General features: G+C 40.7%; 1 protein-coding gene across 1 annotated transcript; it reads right to left on the bottom strand.

The window, feature by feature from the left end:
• Positions 1–6,251: 6,251 nt before the first annotated feature.
• Positions 6,252–18,173, bottom strand: dgat2 (diacylglycerol O-acyltransferase 2). The gene is made up of 8 exons (XM_053441764.1): positions 17,862–18,173; positions 16,018–16,146; positions 15,669–15,776; positions 14,889–14,959; positions 11,188–11,392; positions 10,167–10,341; positions 7,946–8,148; positions 6,252–7,742 (listed from the first exon to the last, which is right to left on the bottom strand). The coding sequence occupies exons 1-8, from the start codon at positions 17,899–17,901 to the stop codon at positions 7,588–7,590; spliced, it is 1,086 nt and encodes a 361-aa protein (XP_053297739.1). The 5' UTR covers positions 17,902–18,173; the 3' UTR covers positions 6,252–7,587.
• Between the last annotated feature and the right edge of the window lie 5,423 nt (positions 18,174–23,596).

The raw sequence follows: 23,596 nt of genomic DNA, 5'->3' as shown, positions 1-23,596 counted from the left end.
AAATATGAGGAAGTTGCAAAGCGCGGCGTGACGTGCAGGTGACAGGTCCACGCTAACGTAGTTTCTCACGCTCGGTCTCCTCCAGAGCTGAGAAAGTGACGGGAACCATTTGAATTCACATTTAACTGGAGATAGAGTCTGACCTCAGAGGAACAAACATCATGAACCCGCAGCGAGTAAAAGAGCTGGTTTCACTCACACTGATTCTGAGTGGGTTTCACATCATTTCTGAATTTCTACAGTAAAATCATGGGAAACGTGACATGCAGACAGTGGGGGTCACCATCAAATACAGTGAGGTGAAATATGTTTGTCACCTCTTGAGTTATATTATAACATCTAATGAGCAAGTTATGAGAGTCATAATGGACATTGGACATTCTACTGAGTTTACCTTTAGTTTCCTTGATTTCTAAATTGTGGGTAAAAGATAAACCAGGCAATTCAGGCGGATTATCCAAACTAATCTGAACTAATTTAGCAAAAAATTCGAATAGGGTTTAACAAACTTTTTTTAATTGTAGATAAACAATGTCAAACTCTCCCTCCGGAGGAGCGAGGAGAGTTTGAGTTGGGTGCCCGCCGCACGCGCGGGACGACGGCCAGGCCGAGGCCGCCACACAACCGCACCGGAGGAGTTCCGAAAAGGAGGAGAGCAAAGCCAGAGCTGCGTGCAGCGTGCGGCACCGTCCTAGCAGCATCAGCCATCCCCCCGCCCCCGCTGACTCACCTCGCTGTCAGGTCCGTCGGCCAACGGAGCAGGCCGGCAAAGGCGCACGGAGGTGGGTGGAACTTACTCATTATTCGTGTGCAAGTCGCTCCCAGCCACACACACAAACACACTCACAAGACCACGACGTTGCCATTACAACTTTATTAACATCACACACACTGTATCAGCAAACAAACACAACCATGGATGAGTTTCTGATTCGTAAAAGTCAGACAACTGATGCGCCAGTTGCGAAGAAGCCAAAGCTTTGCAAATATGACGAGAGCTATTTGCAGCTTGGTTTCACTGTCACTGGCACGACTGAGCAACGTCCTCAGTGTGTTTTGTGTGCCGAGATGCTGGCAAATGACCGCACCTCATGAGTCATTGACTTCAGTCTCTTCATCGATGCAAAGTCCACATCGTGTTGCATCTAAGAATCGAGACATTTCCAGACCTCTAGTGTGGAACGTGGTGAAACTGAACTCTTTGAGGACCCCTAAAAAAAACTAAAACAAAACTTGCTCTACCAGAGTGTCTCTTTTTGCTCATTTTGCTGGTCCCAAGCCCGTATAAAGGAGGAGGGTTGGGCGTAGGGTTGCCAACTCTCTGAAAAATAAATAAGGGACACCTCATTGGTAGGTTTGGCCGACCCGATTGCCTTCACCCTTCCTTGCGTGCTGAATTTTTTTAGCCCCTTTTTTTGTCACTGAAACGATTTTTTAACTATTTGATCCTGAATTGATTTTGATGCATATTTTTGAGTGATACAGTAAAAGTGCACCGGCACACCGTGCAGTGCGCTTTGTGGATATTTTCGCGCACATTTTCCACCCTGGTGTTTGCTTTTTCCCATTCCTCCTGTTATTTTTGCATCCTTTTCTGCTTTTCTCGGAGGAGTACGAGTCGTATTGCTGCTCGAAGCTGTACCGCCCCGTAAAGCAGTGTCGGCGACTGTGTCACTGTCACCCATGCTGTTTTGTTGTCTTCCACTATCTTCTCCTTATACTTACTTATCTTCCACTATCTTCTCCGCGAGCAACAGTACCTCCTCGACCAATGGGATGAGCGTATTCTGTATCATCGTACTCGTGTGTGAATATGCTGTCAGCTCACTGATCCCAGAGCAGGACATTGCCTGGGAACAAGTTTACCGTAAATGTTCATATAAAGCGCCCTGTAATTAATTTTCCATTGGCCTTTTACTGACCATTTTATAAATCTCCCAGCAATACGGGACAAAGTGCGTCCCTACGGGTGCATTTGTTTCTAAATACGGGACATTCCGTTTTTCAAGGGACGGTTGGCCACCCTAGTTGGGCGTAGAGCTAGCAATACCGCCCTAACAGTGCGGCGCACATCATCCAGCTTATTATATCTTAACATATTTAGGGTGTTTTTTTCTCACTTTCTGTACGTCCTATAGCGACCATTACATTATGCAAATAAGGTGATGACGTCATTTAGCGACATCTAGCGACTTTTAGGACAGCCAATAGCTACTTTCCTTACTGAGGAGTTGGCAACACTGGGTGGAAGAGCGGAGAAGGAGGCACTGCACGGTCGTGGACAGTGCTCAGACGAAGTGGAGGAGACAGAAAAATAGAAGGAAATGTGGGAGAGCACTCGCGTGCCAGACCAACACAACCCCGGCCTCGGGAGACACGCTGGCCCTTGGGCGCAGCGCGAGACCTTGTGCACCTGTGGGGGGGTTTTGGGTGCCATGCAATCGAATCAGGAAACCTTCTTAAGACTTTTACTTCCTCGAGATAGTCTAGTTTGATCGTCTTCTCGGCGCTCTGCCAGGGCCGTTACCGACTCCGGCGGGGCCGATCCGAGGTCCTCACTAAACCATCCAATCGGTAGTAGCGACGGGCGGTGTGTACAAAGGGCAGGGCCTCAGCAGCCTGTGAAAGACTGTTGAGTGTTGCAGGGCTCATCTTCAGTTCAAGTAGAGCATGCATAGGCTCAAATAACTTTGAGAACCTGCTGCTTTTGCGGCTGAACAAAGCCTATCGCTAGTGTTGTTGTACATACAGGATTTAGTCCAAAGGAGTCAAGGTCTCTTCCAATAAAGGTTATTGATAACATTCCACTGAAGTTTGACTTTTTGCACTATTACAATACTTATTTGCAACTAGTTATCATGTCTTCCGCTCCATGAAACGCATGTTAATGCTCAGTAGTACAAATATGGTAATTGAATATATTTACATAAAAAAATTCCACTTTACTTTTAGACTTTAAGTAGTTTTGAAACGAGTACTTTTACACTTTTACTTAAGTAAAAAGCTTGAGTTGATACTTCAACTTCTACAAAAGCATTTTTAAACCCTAGTATCTATACTTCTACTTGAGTAATGAATGGGAATACTTTTGACACCTCTGAACATATCAAATCAGATAATGTTGTGAAGTGAAAGTAATATGTTTCCAGAGAGGTAAAAGTATTATGTAGTGTCCTATAATGTGAAAATACTTAAGTAAAAGTACCTAAACAAGTGCAGTATTTGAGTAGATGTACCTCATTTTCTGACACTGTTGAATGCTGTGCTTACTCTACCATTATGAATTATAATGAAGGAAGCACTGACAGAATGAAGCCAACACACCGACTGCAGAATATCTAGCAACCAGGAGAGGGCAGCATCCGCCATGAACAGGAGAGCTACAGTTCCACAGCACAATTGAACATCGTTAAAAGAATCGACTGTTTCATACATTGTTTAAAACTGTTAGTCCACCAACTGGACTGCAATACAATGATGTCAAATACAACTTTTTTTGAATGGGCATGTTGTCTGATGAAATCGATGTGCAATCCATTCACTGTACATATTCTGACATACAATATATTTATTTACACTGTATATACCGGTTTAATTACATTTATATGTTTTCTATACACTTTTTTAGATTCTTTCACACTGTGCTATGCTATTTATTTGGTGTATTTTAGCTGCTGTAACATTTCCCCATTGCAGGACTAATAAAAAGGACTTCTTATTCTTATAATACTTAATATTTATTTTTGGGTTAAAATCAATATTGACTGGTGGAGGAAAGTAACTTAACCACTACACTTATTTTTTGGGTGCTCATACTTGAATATTAACATTTTCTCTTACCTGATTCATCCACTCCCCTTAATGTCAAACAGAAATCTTTTTACGATTTACATTTTTAATGCTGCATTCATTACCTGCACCAAGGAGGTTATATGTTCACTCCTATCTGTTTTGGGATGAAATAAACTTTATCTGCCTTGCATTTTTTCTTACTTTTGCTGTCTTTTAAACAAACTCAGACTGATTTAGAACTGTAATTTAGCTAGCTTGCAGCACTTGTATGGGGTCCTCTGAATTAGCTATGCAACAACATGTGTGTACAGCAGTAAAACTACTTTTTAAATTATTATTCTGTGGATTCAGCCAATACTAAATAGTATTTAGAAGTTCATCTTAATGGGTTTTTATATGGTCAGTTGGTTTGCAGCTAGGAGCATTATTTTGAGTTTGTCTTCTTCTGTAAATTTTCAACTCCACTACAACTTTGATAATGTTACATCTTATTAAGGCTAAACTTGAACTAAAAGTGTGTAATATTAGTATGCTGTCCAGCTGCTGAAGGGACCACTTTACAAAGAAGTCAGATGGATTCATTCGTCTAGTTTGGTTCTCTTCTCGTTTCATTTATACTGCAATGAATTGTTGCCATCTTAATCCTCATCTAAAGCTAATATTCTCTGAAAACAGAGAATGGCGGTGCTTTACAGCAATCTCCCACAGTGGTGGCAAAAGGACACAACCCTACCTTTGACTCCTCCTCTAGTATTGCTCGGTATGTATTCAAAACATATCTTATATTGATTGTTTTTTTTTAAAGTTATCTGTATTATTAATAAATAAAGCATGCATTTTTGTCAGGGACCGAGCAGGAAGACTAGAGAGCCACAGCTAGTTTATTTGAACCAATAGTCTTTGCCAAAAGATAAACTTCACAACCCTTGGGCCAGTAAAACGGTAAATTGATCAAACTTACCTCTAGTAGGGGATGGAGACCGATTAATAGCACCACAAAAAACTGTCCCAGAGGAACATATATGATGGCTGGTCAAGCCACTCAAAACAAAAAAGGGTATTAATTAAATATAAATATCAAACAATAATCAAAGATTAACAACTACAAATCGAAATAAGGAAATAATGTCCCTCCCAATGATTACATGAGACATGGTGCAGTCCAATTAGTGTTTTTAAGCCTTTTAAGGTTGTCTGCTGCAGCTAGGCCTCCTTTGGCTGAATGGCAGATGACTCAAGCAGCAACCCCCACGAACTGGTAAGTCAAAGAAAACTTGATTAATTATCACAGAAAAAAAGATTTAATAAATAAAAGAATTTAGTATGAAACCAAAATGTGTCCAGTTATTTAATAAATTAAGTGGGTGCGTGTGCAAAGAGAAACAAACTAGGATTAACCAAATTAGGAATTAAGAGGTTACCACCATGTTACCGAGTTTCAGCGTGTGTGGTTGCGGGTGCGGCCATCACCATTTTCTTCTCCCATTAGAGATGTTTGCAAAAGTCGAGATGCTTTTTGAGATGACTCTTGATTCATGTTTCAGATGGAAAGGTGCCCGTGACAGTTGGATACTGGATGATCATATGTGGGGGAATCCACCCGACCTTTGTGACAGGGCCTTCTGTTTACAGTGTCCCATCTTTAACTGGGAAGCTGCCTGTACAAGGTAAGACTTGTGCTGCCTATCTGACATTTTCTCTTTTATTTCACATTTTTCACATATTTTCAGCCCTAACTTCATAAATACTTGTACAGACATCATATATCAAATACTTTATTTCTATCCAACCCCTAATCTCAGATTCCTGTGTTTTGTAGATGCTTCTTTTGAATCAACCCAGAAATAGGAACAAGAGCCGTTTGGGGGACTTGTCTCCTAGAGGTCAGGGAGAAGTTCAGAAGAAATCTGTCACAATCAACCTTATAGACTTTGAGTGGAGGTTCTTTTTCTCTTTAATTTTGTACATGTAATCATATTCTTGCTCTCCTGTCCACGAAATATGAATTATTTCATTTCAAACATGTGGGTGTGTAACCCTTACTTTTTATGTACACAAAAGGGAACTGTAGTGGCAATTTCTACAATCCAACTCTACCAATAAGGTGACTTTGTATAAAACAGTCAGTAACTGAGCAGACCCTATATCCTCTGCTTTATTTTTCTCCGTTAGAAATTCGGATCAGTTATTGGATGTATTTACTTTATGAATGTCACTTCTTGGTCTTCAATGCAATCAAGTTGCAGAGCCCCCCCCACCGTCTGTGCTTCACACACAATACCTCAGAAACAATGTTCTAATGATTGTGTTAAGAGGACAATGTATCCTGCCATTGTGTTGTTAAATTGATATAGTATATTTAGTATGTGGACTTTCAAAGTTCAGTGATGTCCTCAGAAGTGAAGACATGAAAAAAGATGCAACAATAGAGTGTCTAGAGACAAAACAAGACACATGTACTTTGTACAAAAGTTTAATTTAAATATCGGCAGGCAGATCAGGCCATCCATCACATCGACAGGTCTTATTGTGTTTATTGCTCGCACAATTACAGCATACGGATTACACTGCTCTTTATAAGAAGGCACAATGGTGAGAACATGGGGAATAGCTCTATAAAAAGACAACCCTAGGATTTACTGCCCGACTTTCCTAGGATAGATCCTCTGTTCTCATACTCTTATTTGATACAAGCACACGTGACACCTTCAAATCTCACTTACTCCCAGCAATAAGATATTATCCAGTGTTGTCCCTTCCTCTTCAGTCTTCACCCATGGAATGATAACAAAGCAATGTGCTTAACACCGGAATCACTTTCACCCACAAAGCGTCTTTACCTTCTTCAACTACAGCTCAAAACCGAAGCCACGTTCGCCAACAACTCCTGAGGACATAGAGACTGCATAGACAGCACACATCCCGCCACACATGAACCCCAGTTGGACAAGAAGAGGGAAAGCAAGCCAACAAGCACAATGACCATTTTGGAAATTAATCGCAAAAATCAAAGGCCTCTTTTCTTGAGACCAAAAGCATCACAAGGTAATCACAAAAAGTGCATCAGAAATATTCATTTAAAGAGGCTTTACCTTTCTCTGTAGAATACAATTAATACTTTATGGCACTGTACAATCATGGGCACTTGTGCATTGTGCATTAACAATATGAAGCAGCTGTGTAGAATTCCTCCACCCAGCAGAAATTCACATATCTGTGTGCGGGGGTAAACATAGGTCTTTGGCTCAATTAACCTTTGGGCTCATTGTCCCAAAAATAAAGTGATACCCTCCTTTTGCATAGCTTGTGCATTTGGCATATTACAGGGACTTCAAGAGTGTAGGGGAAATTATATGAAGACATGAGTGAAACAACACATCAGCACCTCTTATAAATTCTACAGCTCCTTTAGTGGAATTTCCCCCCCTCTGCACCTAGAAATCTCACAAAGCACAAGGCCGTCACTGACTAAAATGGAAATTGGAAAAAAAAGGCACACTTAGTGTAACCTTGCCCAACCATGGTAGTTGAAACAGCAGCAGGGACGGATGTCTATTCTTCAAACCTTCCATTTCCTGAGACAAAATTGTTCTTATGTGTGTGCGTGTGAGAGAGAATGCATAGAGCAAAGGTTTCTGTGACAAACATGCTCGTGTGCAGAGTTAGCAGTCCAGAGACGATCCAGCCCGAGCACCACGTAGAGGTCCAGGGCAAGGGAGCAGAGGGGGCTGTTCATGCCGCAAAAGTTCAGAGCTTCAACAGGAGACCCCAACCTCCTCCTCTCACTCCATCCTTTCATTGGATGTAGAGGACATCACTCTCTTTCAGGCCAAAACGGGTCTTGTACTTGTCAAAAAGGCACTGAAGAGACTTGATGTACATTGCATGGTAGAGATCCACCACCTCTTCAGTTGGTTCCTCAATTTTTGGCACTGTGATCGGCTCCCCAACTATAATAAAAACAACAACAAAACATGCAGAAGGGAATGAAACAAATCCAACATAAAAAAAGGCTGAAAATGTTTGAACAAGTGTTAACCATTAATGCACCCTTGTGGCTGGATGAAGCAAATATTGACAGTGGCTGTTCAGTTCATCTGTGTTGTTTAAATCTGACCAAACACTCAAACCAAACAGTAGCAGACGCACTTACCGATTGTGGTGATCGGGTTGCAAAAAGGCACGATGCCCCAGGAGTTTCCAAAGAAGAGGCCACATCCATGGAAAAGACACGGGGCGAACCCTATGATCTTCTGTAGTTTCTTCTGGAGATATCTCCAGTAGCTTCCCTCCTCAAAGATCACCTGCTTGTAGGCGTCGTTCTCTCCGAAGGAGTAGACTGGAACCAAATCAGACCTGAGGGGAATGGTAAATGAACTGCATTTATATAGTGCACTGACACAAGCACCCACAGATGCACACAGCGCTTCTATGTGTGTTTTTTTTATTTTTATTCATACATGGTCGTCACAGGGGTTAGGGGCAATTTGGGGTCTCACTATCCTGCCCAGACTAAGAATGATCTTTTAGACATTTTTGTTAGATTTATTTATTTGAATATTTATTATACTTTTATCATCATCTACTATATCACCTTAATCCCAGCTTTTATTACTCTATTTTATTCGCTTTTTTCTTATTTTCTTTTCTTTCAGTTTCTTAAATACTTAATCTTTTTATCAAACTGTCCCTGCGTGCCTCAGTCTCATATTGTTTTTAATTGTTTTAATTGTTTCTATTCTTTTTATGATGAGCATCATTTCAAGAAAGATCTCCCCTCGAAAAAGCAACAATACAATGATATAAGTCAGTCAATTATTTTACAAGTATATAAATAAGTAGTATTTAGTGTTGAAGACTGAAGACTGAAGGATGACATACTTGTTATGTGTGTGCTTTTGTGAATATGTTTGTTTTGTAAAGGGGGCTAATCATCATGAATCAGTTGAGGTTACTGGTCACGGAGGCAGGGAGAGGAAGTTCCCATGGAATTTGTGTGGCTTTATCTTCAATGTTACTGTTGTTTCTTCTCTGGGTAACAATAATGCAAAAAGGTATTGTGTTATCAGAATCTCTCTGGATTTTTATCAGCCTACATCTGCAGCCAATCCTAAAATTCATTTTTACAGAGAAAGTTTTAACCTGGAAAAGTTATGTTTTTCATAATGTATCATTAACCGCAGCAACATTTCCAACACTAGTACTTCAAAACTTTCAAAGGTAGCACCAGACAACCCTCATCAAAAAGGTTACATCGTTTTTTGGAGAGGGATTTATACTGTCTCTGGATTGTGGGGATCAAAGTCCTAAGAGCTAAAACTATCAGTATCGTAAACACTGGATAAGATAATTATTATGAAATAATTTTATGAAGCATAACATTTTGTTTCCTTTCCCCTTGTGGGATGCAAGTCAGGAGTTTCGTCCTATTTGCCATCTGAAAAGAGGATTTCAAAACATAAACCTTCTTATGACTGGTTTCAAAATCACATAGCATTACACCAAAACTGTAAAAGCTCCATAACGTGAACATAAAGTGACCTCAATGCATAGTCTGGGCTTATTTCAGCTGGAATGCTAACCTGGTTGTTATAAGTGTCTTTTCTAGCAAACTCTAAGCTTCTTGGACAAGGTGCACCCAGTGATAATCCTCAGCAATATCTGGGAGGGAATCTGGCCTGTTTGGGTTGCCCACTTAACCCTTAAAGGGATAGTTCACTCATTATATACTCACCACTATGCCTAAATGTCTGCTGTGATTAATGCACAAACATGGCTGCAGAGCAGGATATCAAAGAGCATTTAGGATAAAAACATGGTGTAAAACGCCGTTTCGAGTAAGATTTGAATCTCTGGGCTTTCGGACACTTGGATGAAACCAAAGGAGCAGCATGGAGGCATGTTTAGTTTTTTTTCTGTTGTGTTTTTACGTTTGAAGAAGTGGTCGCCAGCTACTTCAATTGTATTGAATATGGCTGCTACACTGTTTACCCCTGAAACTCCAAAAGTGTTTTGTGAACTCAAACACTTCTCCCACCCCTCCATTGGCATAGTGGTGAGTAGATAATGAGTGAGTTATTGGGTGAACTATCCCTTTAATGTGATTAATGTACTGCTGTGCACAGCCTGGCACCGGCAGTCAGACCCTTCCAAAAGGGCACTGCATGCCGCGAGGTGCTCAAGGCTTCATGAGGGGCAACACTGCACATTCATAGAAAACTTTCTGCGTGTAAGAAATCTGGGGTTTTAATTATTCGGGTGACTCACTACAGCCCTGAGAGTGACATTTACGTGTGAGCAGACGTGGTCATGACCATGTCTTAACGCTGTTTGCGCACGTGCCCTTGTGTTTGCATGTTGTGCAGCCAGCTCACCCTTTCTGCAGGGCCAGCCTCACGAAGCCTCTACGGTTCCTCAGGTGGACAATGTTCATGCCCTGTGTACATTGCAGAGACTCCGCTGCCCCTCCCACAACAATGATCACAGCGTTTCCTGTCCCGTTATGCGTCAGCAGGTAGTCGATGGAGTTCCTGTTCACTGGACAGATACCTGAGAGGGACAAACGAGGAGATCAATGAAATTGCAGTAAATAGGCTCCAACGGCAAATTTATTATAATAGTAGATCTGTTCTCTTTTACACAACAGCGTATTTGGGACGTTGTAGGTTAATAACCCTAAAGGCTATGGATGATGGAATGATGCAATATTCTGAGAAAATATTTTCCAAATTTGATATCATAAAAGTCCAAAATCAGATAATCCCTGAGATTTATGTGTTAAAAAAAAAAAAATTTGGTGGAGAGTTTTTTTCAGTCAAGCAACCACATGGCTTCACAACCAAAGGTTTTATCATCCTGATCACACAGCTAATGCACATTTGTAAATACTGTGCAAGTGCTAGTTTTTGTATGTCTACCTTTAAAACAGTCAATACTATAAGTGCTTTGGACTTTACTTAGTGTCTATCTCATCTGAGCAGAATCTAACCAGCCTTCATAAGAACTTACTGCAGCCCAAAAAACAACCTCTGTTGTTTGTTTTTTTAACACAGCAGAGGTTTTGTTGATAAGACTGATGCACGACTCATTACCACAGAAAAGATGACAGAGAACTAATTTATCAACAATAATAACTTATCTGCTAGTGAAGCCTTTTGAAGCCACATGGGCGATGGCCTACAGTAACCTAGGAGAGGATGTACAGTACCCGGCAAACAGCTTCTTAGAACAGAACAGAGACCTATCAATCAGTAAAACTCAGCACATCCAAGTAAACAGAAGCTATATCAACTGTGCAATAGGACAAAGGTCAGCTCTGTTTTAGATACAGTTATCACCGCTACCAGACGTTTCAAGAGTCCAAAAGAGACCCCACGGCTTCTCAAAGCGTCTCACCTCCAGACATCAGGTAGTCTCGTAGCACAGGCATGCGGAAATTTCCCGCCAGCGTCGCCAGGGAGGGCTTGATGCCCGGGAATTTCTTGGAGAAGCCGGTGGCCTCAGTCCCAAAGTTGCAGAAAGCGCCGAAACACAGGATGCCGTGAGGGTGGTAGCCAAATATGTAATTCCGGCTGGGCAGCAGGTTGTGGGTTTTAATGAGCTGAAAGACAATGGCACAAAGACGACCAAGTTAGAAGCTGATCTCAATATGAGGCATCGCAGGAAGCAATATGGCTCAAAGGCAAGAGGGCAGAAGCAGTGCAGTTTGCAGACTGTATAATAATATATACTATACTATAAGTCTGTATTGTTTTCTGCCTTGTTCAATTATATTCCCGCGTTTTTGGTGGTACCCTCCATTCAATCAATCAAAAACACCTAAATATTACATTTTCAATCAATAAAAATGACAAAAGCAAAAACTGTCTACATTTAGGAGATCATTATTGATTTATGATAAATATAGCAGGCAAATACATATTTTGCAAAACATATTGTCTGAGCTCTTATATATGCACAGTGGAAATACAATAAATCTGTGGAAAGAAAAATCTAAAACCTGAGATGTTCCTAGATCTGATTCACCACCATCAAAATTAGATAGATTTAATTTTTTTACATAGTTATAAGGTAAATATATTCTGTCTGGAAAAGGACACAAGGAAAGGAAAGGAAACGCATTATCAGGTCAAACCTGACTCAACTCCTCTGCCTGTACAAGTACAGTCATAAAACATCCAGTTTACATGATATGCATATGTTCAGAGTACAGTACATCTTTCACCCTTCAGTATTAGTTCAACTCTTTGTTTCACGTTGAATCTGTGAACCTGCAGAATCTTATAAGAAACATTTTAACCGTGGTCTGATCCCCGATGTAGATTTAGATCCATCAGTGTGTACACAAAGCTGCCTTGGGAGCTGCTCAAACAACAGTTGCATAACCACATTAGCAAATGAGCTCACATTCAAGATCCCCATTAGCACCACAGGACACCTGTATGGCTGCCATGGTAGTGGTCAAGGACTACAGTGGGATCAGGGAGACCAGTGGATTTAACACCTTGTCTACTTAGGAGACAGTAAAGAGTCGGAGGCTACACCCACAGAGATTCACTGGTTGCTGCAGGAATGACAGAAGAGTCTTTGTTTCTGGAGCTGAAGCGAACTTTCATACATGTTCATGTAACAGTCACACTGCAGATTTCCTGCAGTCCTCACTTTGATTTTAAGGCTGCTTCAGACTTTGACCAGTTGGTTTCCAACTCATGAATACCAGTCAAAAGTTCAAGATAGAGAGAGAATTCCACTGATAAAAAGGTTTGGTTGAAAACTTTCTGTTGCTGTGAGAAGTTTAAGTGAGTGGAGGGAATGTGTTCTCCAAAAGGCATAAAGTGAAAGAGGAAATTTGTCTTTTTGAATATTTCAAGCAAGATTATTGTTTTACACAGTTTTAGACTGAAACTAATTTATTACGCAAAAGAGATTTTGGGTCTCAGATAAAAATTTTTACCAAGTTCTCAGAACTTAAGTGTCTTGTGATGTTCGTTCACAATCACCAGGAAAGACCAAATGATCAAATTGTAAAGCTACGACAACTCCTGAAAACAAGCTCCTCTAAGCAGCAGGCGAATTTTCTGGTGACTGTTTCTTCAGTTTGAAATTGTAATTCACAAATGGCAGTTAAGGTGAGTTCAAATTGAAACCTAGTACACAGAGAAAACTTTCAGAGAGAAATGGTCGAGCCATATCTAAACCCACAAAAGACTTTCATGGAGGAGTCCTAATTTTTTTTACCGCGTCATAACCACAAAATTACTACAAAATGTATGTATGAAGAACAAGGGTTCAGGATTTCATGAAAACAACAAGTTTCCAGCTGTTAAGCACAGGGGTGACTCCATCATGTGATGCAGCCACTCAGGGAAAGATTCTGGGAGAAAACGCTAAAGATGGAAAGAGGATGGCTCCTACAACAGAACCAAACAAATCTACCTCAAGAGGTACAAGCCAAGGGTTTTGCCTCACAGTCCCCTGACCTAAACATCATTGACCTGTGGACAGACCTCAAAAGAGCAGGAGGGACGAGACGGCCCAAGAGTCTCAGAAAAATGTGTCTTTTCTAAAGAGGAATGGGCAAAAGACCTGCAAGAGTCTCAGCTGCTACTAAAAGTGTTTACAAGCTGTGGTACCTGCCAGAGGCAGTGTTACTAATACTGACCATGCCTCTTGAGATCATTTTTCCTCACTTCACTTTAACAGCTGTAGGCTCTGGTTATCAGTGAGTCGTCACTGAATGAAGTTTTAACTCACTCAAGCAGATTAAGTTTTATCTACACACATCAGAACATGTTAGCAGATAAAAAAATTTCCCCACTGACACAAAACCTTTTTTCAGAGAGAGTCATGAAAGTCAGCAGGTATCAAGCTCCCGAGGGACAAAAGAATGATCTCATCAACCCAGTGAGACAAACAGCTACAAGGTAAACACAGTGCAGATCAATGTGATGGACAAAGTTCAGCTGCAGAAAGTAGGACTTTGCCTGTGGCCTGCAGTCTTCTGTAGTCTCTATTCTCTCTATGGTACACAAACTCGTCAGTGCCTGAGCACTGAATTGAATTACATCACTTAAACACAGTGAGTGATTCAGATTATCAAGAGGAGAAATGATAAGTGTGAAACAGTCTGAGGAAGGGGACAAATGAAAGTGTGACCAACTACCAGAGGAAGGCTCATTAGATCTAATAAATGATTATACATGGATTAACTCTAATGAAGGCGACTACACTTACAGGGATGAGCTGTTGGGACAGTAACAATATCTGTTACAGACACTAAGGAGGTTATGTTTTCACCCCTGTCCCTAAGATTGTTTGTTGTAAGTAAGAGTATGCCAAAACTACAGGATGAAACTGGGTGGAACGATGTGTAATGGCCTAATTTTGTTGAACCATCATCACAAACATTCCATTTATAGTAAAAGAGAAAAAAGCAGCAAAATCATCTCACTGGAGAAGCTGGAACGATAAAACATTTGGCTTTTTTGCTTAAAATATCGAACTATCCAACTGATTAGTTGCTGGTGATCCAGTAATTGATTAATGATAAGTCAATGCAGCCCTAGTAGGTACAAAAGTGATGAGTCAATAAAATCCTATGATGACTGAATCATGCAGAATATGTCCGAGGACACAGATCCTCCCTTTGCGCACATCCCCACCTTGAACTTTGTACGGACAGATTAATCATGCACAGCTATGGCACAGACAGCTCCTGCACTCTGTGTGTTTGTGGTTTACTCCTTAGTGAAAACATGCATCCTCTCATGCACAGACGCTCAGGGGCACAATAAGCCCGGCACTGCTCCTCAGCCTATCAGGAGGGGCAAAGTTTAAAAGTCACAACCAGCGTCAGGCCCTCGTCTTAATCAACACGGGACAAGGAGCAGCATGGAGCAGACAGCTGACACCCGATCGAGCCCTGATAACGTTATGTAATGATAAAGCTGTGCACGGCTGGAAATTGACGAGCTTGCTTAATGGCACACATTATGCTCATGAGTCCAGCACATTATATGGTTTGTTAATGACGGCATTCCTGGCGCCTGTGTTCTGCCCATGAAGACTGGGGCTGGAGAATTAGCCAAGAAACTGACCCTGATTGGGAAGTAGTCTCGGAAATACGTCCACACTGTCCAGCTCCTCACCCAGGACGACCTCCTTCCACCTGAGGAGGACAGAAAATATTCTTTTACAAATTCTGGTCTTAATACAATCTTCATACTTCCCCATGCATGTCCAAAACAGTTTTAGCCACTGTGATTGTACTGGTTTCAGCATTTATATTGTATAACATATACGTAATATTATGGATCAATATTATATCATTATAAACTGAAATTCTGTTGGAGTTTATCTAACTGAGGAAAGAAATATTAGGAGGACGCTAAGTGCAGAGTAAATTCTCTCAAACTAAATGGCGATATAAAAAGATAAATCTAAAGAATGATTTTCCTATTTCAATTTGCACATCGGAACAGTTTCTGGTGGCTGTGATATTTCCTGTTGTCTAAACTGGCCTCAAAGAGATTCCCTCCATAGAATCAAAACTATAATATGTATTTAACGGTATAACAACAAGATAATAAGCAATTGAGAGTCTTAAAACACAGTGTTCTATCATTTCTGTTTGATAAGATAAATGAACCATCAATCAATTGTTGATACATTTTCAATTGTTTTCAGCTCTGCAGTGACATGTATAGACACCCTACTTCCTTTGTATGAAGCCCACAAAAAGTGCATCATCCAACTGACTCTCTGGAAAAAATATGACCAACAGCTTCTAATGCATCGTGCCTGTTACTTCACAGATCAGTTTTTATCCTCACTAAGGGGATATACAATTAAAAAGTTCTGATCTTTAAATAAATTGCCTCGCTTTGGGGTGTTCCAGTCAAAGATGAGCCAGGCCGTGTAAATGGCAGCGATAAGCCAGCAATCAGTGCAGAACGTGTAGATCAGCAGCACAGTGCAGGCAGCACCTGGGTGGAGTGGAAAAGAAGAAAAAAAAACATTTACTTTAAAGTTTTAAAATGGCTAAAATATTCTGTTCAAGGCCGAGAAGCTTTATCAAGGCCCAGACGTCATGTGTGTGTGCCCCTTAATGTTTTGGCCTTGTCCCTATAGGCCTAATGAGTCTACAAGCTCACTCCACTGGGTTTCTAGGCTTCTTACAGCTTATGTGAAATGCAAACACAAACGGCCACACGCAAACGCATTTACCCAAGGCGAGGAAGCTGATGACCCACTGCAGCACAGAGAGGACCTGCAGATGTTTCTCCATCTTGGATCTGCAGGGCCAGAACGCCACTGGCAGGTCCTGCAGGGCAGAGAGGATACTGGAGCCGGTCCCTGGAGAAAACAGGTGTGAGAGAAGGGTTAGTTTCATCAAAGCTTGCCAGAAGATTCCTGTAGAGACAGTTGCAGGAGCTCAAATCGATTGGAATGACTGAGGTGACGTTAAAATGCAGTTAAAACACTCCACGGTTAAACCAACCGGAGGGTGAACATGAAAGAAAAGAGTCCCAGTGAAGATTTCCAAGAAAAACTGTGTCAAACAGGGTGATCAGCGTACACGTCAGCCACACACACACACACACGCTCACACACGCACACACACACACACACAGCAACTCAACAGCTCTTTTCAGTCACTGGCCCATAAAACGACGCAGCTACATATGAGGAGACAGTGCACGTGCAGAGAGGGAGCACGAAGTAGCGGACACATTAAGAGCGACTGAAGCTACGGTCAAGTTCGCACCAATGAGAGAGCCATGAAGAAGAAGAAGATCCACCCCCCCACCCACCCTCCAGGAAAACACTCGTCTAATCCCATCTGTGCTCACTGAAAATAACCCAGCACCGAGCTGATGCTGGTAATACCTGTTAACTATCAAGCTGTGACTCCTTCACCCTGCTCACGTATGTCCCACAGCAGGCAAGGGTACATATAGAGAGTAGCCTGTTCGAGTCCTCAATCTGCCAATGGACAGTATGTGTACGAGTCCTGCTCTGAGACACTTGGTCACCAAACCGAGAGGTGCCGTAAAAAAAGCAGGTCCTGAATATGGAGCAGCCATCAAACCATAAGTCCACCTCAGTGAGTCTGCAACTGCACCGCCACAACTCAAATTCTATGATTAATAATAAATTCCCTGTTTCATGTGAGAGTCTATCAACTCTGACATGAGTTGTATTAAAATGCAAGCTCCACTATGACAGATGTTGACAGGTCACCAAGCCGTCACTGAAATCACCCTTCTCATATTTACAATCTCATATTCTCAAATCAAAAGTGTAAGCAGCAGAAAAGTGTCAAAGAAACCGAGGGGTCTTGGCGGGTCTGGACTGTTTCAGAAAACAAACACACAGGAGGTATTAATATTATGGACAATCAAATATAAAGCTCTTTTCTTCTCTTTTTACAGTGGGTTTTTGATTTTTGGGGGGGAAGTCATTATCTTTAAACCTCTCAAAGCCTGCAACTTTATACATTATATTTCTATGGTATTTAGTCAGCATTCCAATAAAACATTATGGGTATAATACTATTATGCACAAATATTGGTATAAACATTTACAATGATAATACATTTAGATTTGAGGTTCTGTACAACATTTTAAAATAAAAGTGTCTTTCACTTAATACCACACAGCACGACAGAAGCAAACTGCTGTCAACTTTTAAAACTTATTTTCTGTGATATTTCTGCAGTGATCCTCGAAAATATCACTGGTATAAAGTGATCAATAATTTGACGTATACATATACGTATAAAAATCAATAATAATACATTTTAATTTGAGGTCGTAGTGTAAAAAGTGCCCTTCACAGAACACCCCACATCATGAGCGGCAAACTGGCAATTCACTTTTTTAACTCTTTCTATTTTACTCGCGCAGCACTCTACAATAATACATATATAAATCAAAGGTATAATAATAATAATAATAATAACAATAATAATAATAACAATAATAATAATAAAGTTACATGTAGGTTCGATATCATTGTTTAAAAGTATAGCTTGTTTGTGTTAACCCTTGTTAAAGCGTCCTCTCACCTTTGAGGACGCCTGAGTACGCAGCCAGGATGGTCTTCATGTCGGCTCCTTGGAGGAGGAGGGAGCCGGAGAGGAGACAACGCACTCAGACGTTATCTCGCTGCCGGGAGGTCGGTGGTGAGGATGGTGGTGGAGGTGCCGCTCACCGCTCCACAGTCATGACTCTCTGCCTCTGCGAATGACTGAGGAACCGAGCTGGCTTATAAGGAGCGGGGGGAGGAGCCAGGAGGAGAGCGGGGTAGTGAGGAGCAGTGAGGAGGGACAAAGTGTGGAGGTGAGGAGTTCTCTCTGTCCACATGCAGCAGCCACACTAACAGTCTGCTGCTGATCCTGCAGTTTATATGCAGGGGCTCCCTCGGCTCAAAGGTGAAGAGCATCGCCTGGCCCGGACTCACCTCCACACCAGGAGAAGAGGTGTGTGGAGGAGGAGGAGGAGGAGCAGGAGGAGACCCTGTCAGTCCAATCACCTGACCCACACCCACCGACTGCAAGTTCAGGGACAAGAGATGGGTGTAGGAGAATTTTCAAATGGTTAAAATGTATTTTTCCTCTCAAAAATATGAATTGATTCACTCTTTTGATTAGGCATCACTTCCGTTTTTTTTTACCCAATGAGCTTAATTAAAATAAAACTCAAGCCACACACGTTTCTAGTTTGGCAGCTGAAGTAGTGACTGAGTTTAAAAGAGGAGAGAGGATGAATGTAGGTGTCAGGGAGGAATCATTTTGCCCATTGGTAAAAAAGTGGCTGCAAGTCTGTTCCACCTGCAAAACTGCCATCTTGTGTCCGAGCTTTGCTTTTTCAATTTCAATCATTGTCAAGATTCCTGACCCATGGTAGTTTGTCGAGGGTATTTCTGACTGTGACAATAATACAGTCAAATATCTCTTTTCAACACCATGTCCAATATTACTCACCATTGCATTGCATTAATGTTTTAGTATCATGTGCAATATAACCACCATCATTTGCAATGTTACTTTTCATTTTTTAAGTTACAGTTAATGCCATGTTTTTGGTGTCATGCCCAATACAACCACTAGCTCGTGCAATATTACTTCTCATCATAATGGGCAATATATTATTTAATGCAATGTTTTTGGTGTCATGTTCAATCCAACCACCATAATGTGCAGTTGTACTTTCATGCAATTTCACTGTTTCATGTTATTTTTTCGTGAAAATATTACGTTTATGATGCATTATTTTGTACATTCATTCAAGTTACTGTTGATGTTATTCTATTAAACACTTTCACTTTACTTTTTTAAGTGCTTTGTCATTTTGAGAACTATGATTGGAACTGTAATTTATTTAGTGTTCAATTTATTGTTAGCATTGGCAGCACTTGTAGTCTTACACAATACAGCCCACAGTCCCCCAACACACAAATACACACATACACACATACACACACACACACACACACACACACACACACACACACACACACACACACACACACACACACACACACACACATACACACACCAACACACACGCCGCTGATGGACTCTAGGAAGCCACATCTGCACTACACCATGCTCAGTCAGTGGACTGGTCTGAGGTCTGTTTTAAGGCCTATACATTAGGACTGCATACCTACCAGTTACAGGGATTAATTGTGGGTCAGTGGTTGTTGCTTTGTGTGGTTTCAGCGGACCTCCTCTCTGGCTTTCTGTGGGCCTGACACTTGCTGCTCCTTGCCAGCAGATTACTGAAGGCTGTATGCTACTTATGTTGCATATTAAATAGTATCGGTCTCTGTGGGTTGAATTGTGTACATTTCCTGCAGGTAGGTTCTGCCCTGCTATCTGCTGCCTTCGACAGCGACTGAGTCTGCCAGCTGGCACTGCACACACACACTCACCACACCAGGACCGGGCAGAGGCAGACATGTACAGCTGCACAGAGCATGTTACAGTATGTTACATTGGCAGAGACAACATTGTATATGTAACACCTCAATTACCTGTTTGCACATCGTGGTTCAGCAGCTCTCATGTACAACCCACTTTATCTTTAGGGCGGATGGTCAACTATCTACTGTAAAGATAAGACCTGTTATTATGTTTCCTATGTCATTTTTCTGCTCAAAGGATAAAAAATAAATCATGCTTTTTTGTTTTGCTGTCCAGCTTTTTATTTGTTTTGATTCCTCGATAATGCTCCGGCTCGTTTTCTATGATTTATACTGCATATTTGGACTAACTCAGAGCACCACAACTCCATTTACAATTTGTTTTCTTTTTGGAAAAAGCCCAGATAAGATGTGACAGGAAGGATCCCCTGAACACTTCGGCTGTACTTTGACCACTTTCTTGAAAGATAAGTCAATAATGTTGTTACCCTGACCTCATTCTTACCTGAGACCAAACAGTTCTAACCTTTGAGCAGAGGGGTCAAAACAACATGAATATACATCCATCACAACAATGCTTAATATCAATGGGTTCCCTTTTAACACCCTTTTTCAGCTCGTTTGAGATGGTGCTGGTCTGCTTAGTTTTAGTGCCAGTTTTTTTTATTCTTACAGTATTTTCACAATTGTGTCTTTTGCGTCTAGTTCTTGAAAACCGTTCCCTTAGTCAGCCTTTTCCTAAGAGCGCACTTTACACACATGCACACAAACACACACACACACAAACTTCTTGGCCAGACTATGTTGAAAGCCAGCCATTTCATTTTGAAATATCAAATATTGCAATGTGATAGAAATAGTCTCTGCCAAAGTTCAGTCTTATCATGAGGGACCTGATCCAACACCAGTCTGACCCTTTATATAATTAGTTTAGAGCTAATAAATAAGTTGTTTTATATGTGAGTGTGTTGAATTTATTATGATATAAAAAACCTTTAATCATAATTAATGCCAAGCAACATTTCACATGACGGATAAATATAAATATAAAACTGAGAAATTATAATAAATTGTCTATGTGTGTTTTGGATGTTGTTTTACATGTTACAAAACTTAATTCAGTTTTCATTTAAAAAAGTTTAAGAAATTGCAAATGAATGGAATATTCTCATTCACTTTCCCTTGTAGAATGAGATGAATATTATTATTACAATAATACAGTTGAATCGATACATAAGTAATATTTTCACTTTTACACTTGTTCATGATGGAGCTTATTTAAACTATGTTATGTACAGTTGAGCAGTTTAGTTCAATGGGTGCCAACCTGGGATTCTTGGATAAATCTGATGCAAAAGAAGACCAAACAGAGTTCTGCTTCACAAAGCTGTTGCTAAAAATACTGTATAATCTTATCGTTAAACAATGGGTTATTTTATTGAAACATTCTCAGAAGTCTAACAGAGCAATGTTTTTCTGAATTTCTGTATTTGGGTATGTTTAATGAGAGAACAGACATATATGTGAAGGAATGAATGACCAAATGGGTTTCTGTGAGTAATCTTGAAGTTTATGGGGGTTCGCTAGAGGAATTTAGAGATTAGCAATAAGTCGATAAACGAAAGATTCACTGCGGAGGTCCCTCAAGTACCTGAAGCAGGAGGCTGCAGGGGCCTTCGTTTCCTATACAGGTCGGGGGTTTTGGGTGTTGGTAAACAGAGACAAGGGATTTCTGAGACAGATGTTTCACGAGTCACTCAAGGCGTCTGAGCAGAGATGGAAACAGAATGTCTGATCACTCTGATCGGACATCAAGGAAGCTGATTGGTTAACCTTAAGCTCCTCTGAGGGAGGAGTTTGTCGTGTATAAAGATCCCATTCTCCAGAGCTCATCTTATTCGTGGTTTGCAGATGTGAATTCAAATTCAGAAAGATAATTGGATAACTTTGTCCTTGAAATTTCCACGACGGTCTCTTTCAGCAAAAGTGCTTATAAGTCAGACTTTTGAAACACGACAGGGAAGCACGGCTGCAACCTTTTGTTTGGAAACATGTTGGTAACCACAATTAAAATGTTTCTCTATTCTCCTTTTATTAGCTTATCGTCTGTTTTCTTCCTCTACACCACACTGTAACGAAACTTTATGAACAAAAGGCACAAGTGAACAATTAGATAGATTTAGTAAACCATCACTTTGATATACTGATTCTTTTGAAGTCATGATTCCTAGAACCTTTTAACCACAGTCCCAGTTTATCAAATTAATTATTTCACTCAGTTTCTCCTCAAAACGTATTTTAGACTTTGTACCTGCTGCAGTTTATCCCCAAAAGGTTGAACTTATACCACGTCCGGTATTTAGTGGTACCAGGCTCAGGACTGTTTTTGGATGAAACCAGTCATATGGACCTGGACAAGAGGCGTGTGTAACAATGAGTGGAATAATTGTTTTTGATATCATCATCCAGTTTTCAGTACACTCCACTGCTGATATTTTATATTCTTCCTGTTACTGATGGTTCAAATGTCTATTTTGACATACATTTTTCTTTATTGTGCAAATCTGTCATGATATGATGAGTTCAAGTCTGCTTTTCAACGTTCTTACAGTTTTTTCTGTATGTGTTAGAATATGCAGCACTGCAATCTTAGACATCTTGGTTTCGCATCCCATGTTCTTAGGTGATAAACGTATGCAGTGTACTGCATCTGTAGACTAGATAGCCAATCACAGGACTTTCTGTACTTTGACCACAGAAATACGTCAATAATGTATTGACCTTGACCTCGCTTACACCCAGCCTAGAGAAACCTGGAAACAAACAGTGAGCAGCTGTGTCAAAACAACTGGTCCCAGTGTGATTTATGAATATACATCCCATCACATTAATGCTCTTAATATCAATGGGTGTCATGAGACTTAAAGCCTGGTCCGTTGATTTCCATCGGTTTTGTCACGTTACTATTGCAGTTAACCCTGCATGTACGATGAAGCTATGAAAGTGAGAGGTCTGTTGTGACTGGGAACACACCAACACATACATCACTCTCCCTGATTTGAATGGTTTCAGCTGGTCTGAGATGGCAACTGATCTCTTATCTTTTATCACCTGTGCCGGAGGCATTATGTTTTCAGGCTGTCCATCCGTCCGTAGAACACAATGTATCAAGAGCACCTCTCGTCTTCAAATTTGGTCCAAAAATTCACTTAAGATGTGACATCCAGAAACATGTTTTTGGCCTCTTGAACAGGACATCTCAAGTCTTCCTTTGACCAGTTGCCCTTTGGACTCAAAGATTAACTGATCTAACCGCAGCGGTCAAAGGTCAGATGTCAAACTTGATATAAAACTGGATCTTGGCAGACACAATATTTTCACAATCATTTGCCTCCTTTGCATCATAGTTGTGCTGTAAGCTCTTCTTTTAATCAGCACAAACACACACACACACAGACACACACACACACACACACACACACACACAGACGCACACACTTCTTGCCCAGATTGTGTTGAAAGGTTCAGGGCATTGTCCAGTCTGCCAGTCATTTTATTTTGAAATATCAGTTTGCTATCTGGTATAAAATGCCAAAGTTCACAGTCTAAAACCAGATGAACTCATTCATACCAAGCAGACACATTTCACATAAATAATACATATAACATAATAAGAATTTATGATTAATGATACATTTTTAAGGTATGTTTTAATTGTTGTTTTACATATTAAAAAATACCTCAGATCTTGTAGTTTTCAATAGTTTTACATTTTAAAACGTTCTTATTTGCTTTACTATTGTCCCAACATTTATGAATGTTACTTAAATGTCTCAAGGTCATAACACACAAACTGAAGAGAAGACAATTAAG

Source organism: Pleuronectes platessa, chromosome 15, assembly GCF_947347685.1.
Source record: "Pleuronectes platessa chromosome 15, fPlePla1.1, whole genome shotgun sequence".
NCBI classification, from domain to species: Eukaryota; Metazoa; Chordata; class Actinopteri; order Pleuronectiformes; family Pleuronectidae; genus Pleuronectes; species Pleuronectes platessa.
The sequence above is the reverse complement of the archived record's forward strand: the minus strand, read 5'-3'. Positions and strand labels throughout refer to the sequence as shown.

Coding starts and splice junctions, on each gene's coding strand:
- dgat2 (XM_053441764.1), bottom strand. CDS start 17,901: ATGAAGACCATCCTGGCTGCGTACTCAGGCGTCCTCAAAG. Junction 14,960..15,668: donor CTGGAACACCCCAAAGCGAG/GCAATTTATTTA, acceptor TGTCCTCCTCAG/GTGGAAGGAGGTCGTCCTGG. Junction 8,149..10,166: donor AGGCTGGCCCTGCAGAAAGG/GTGAGCTGGCTG, acceptor CATTCCCCTCAG/GTCTGATTTGGTTCCAGTCT.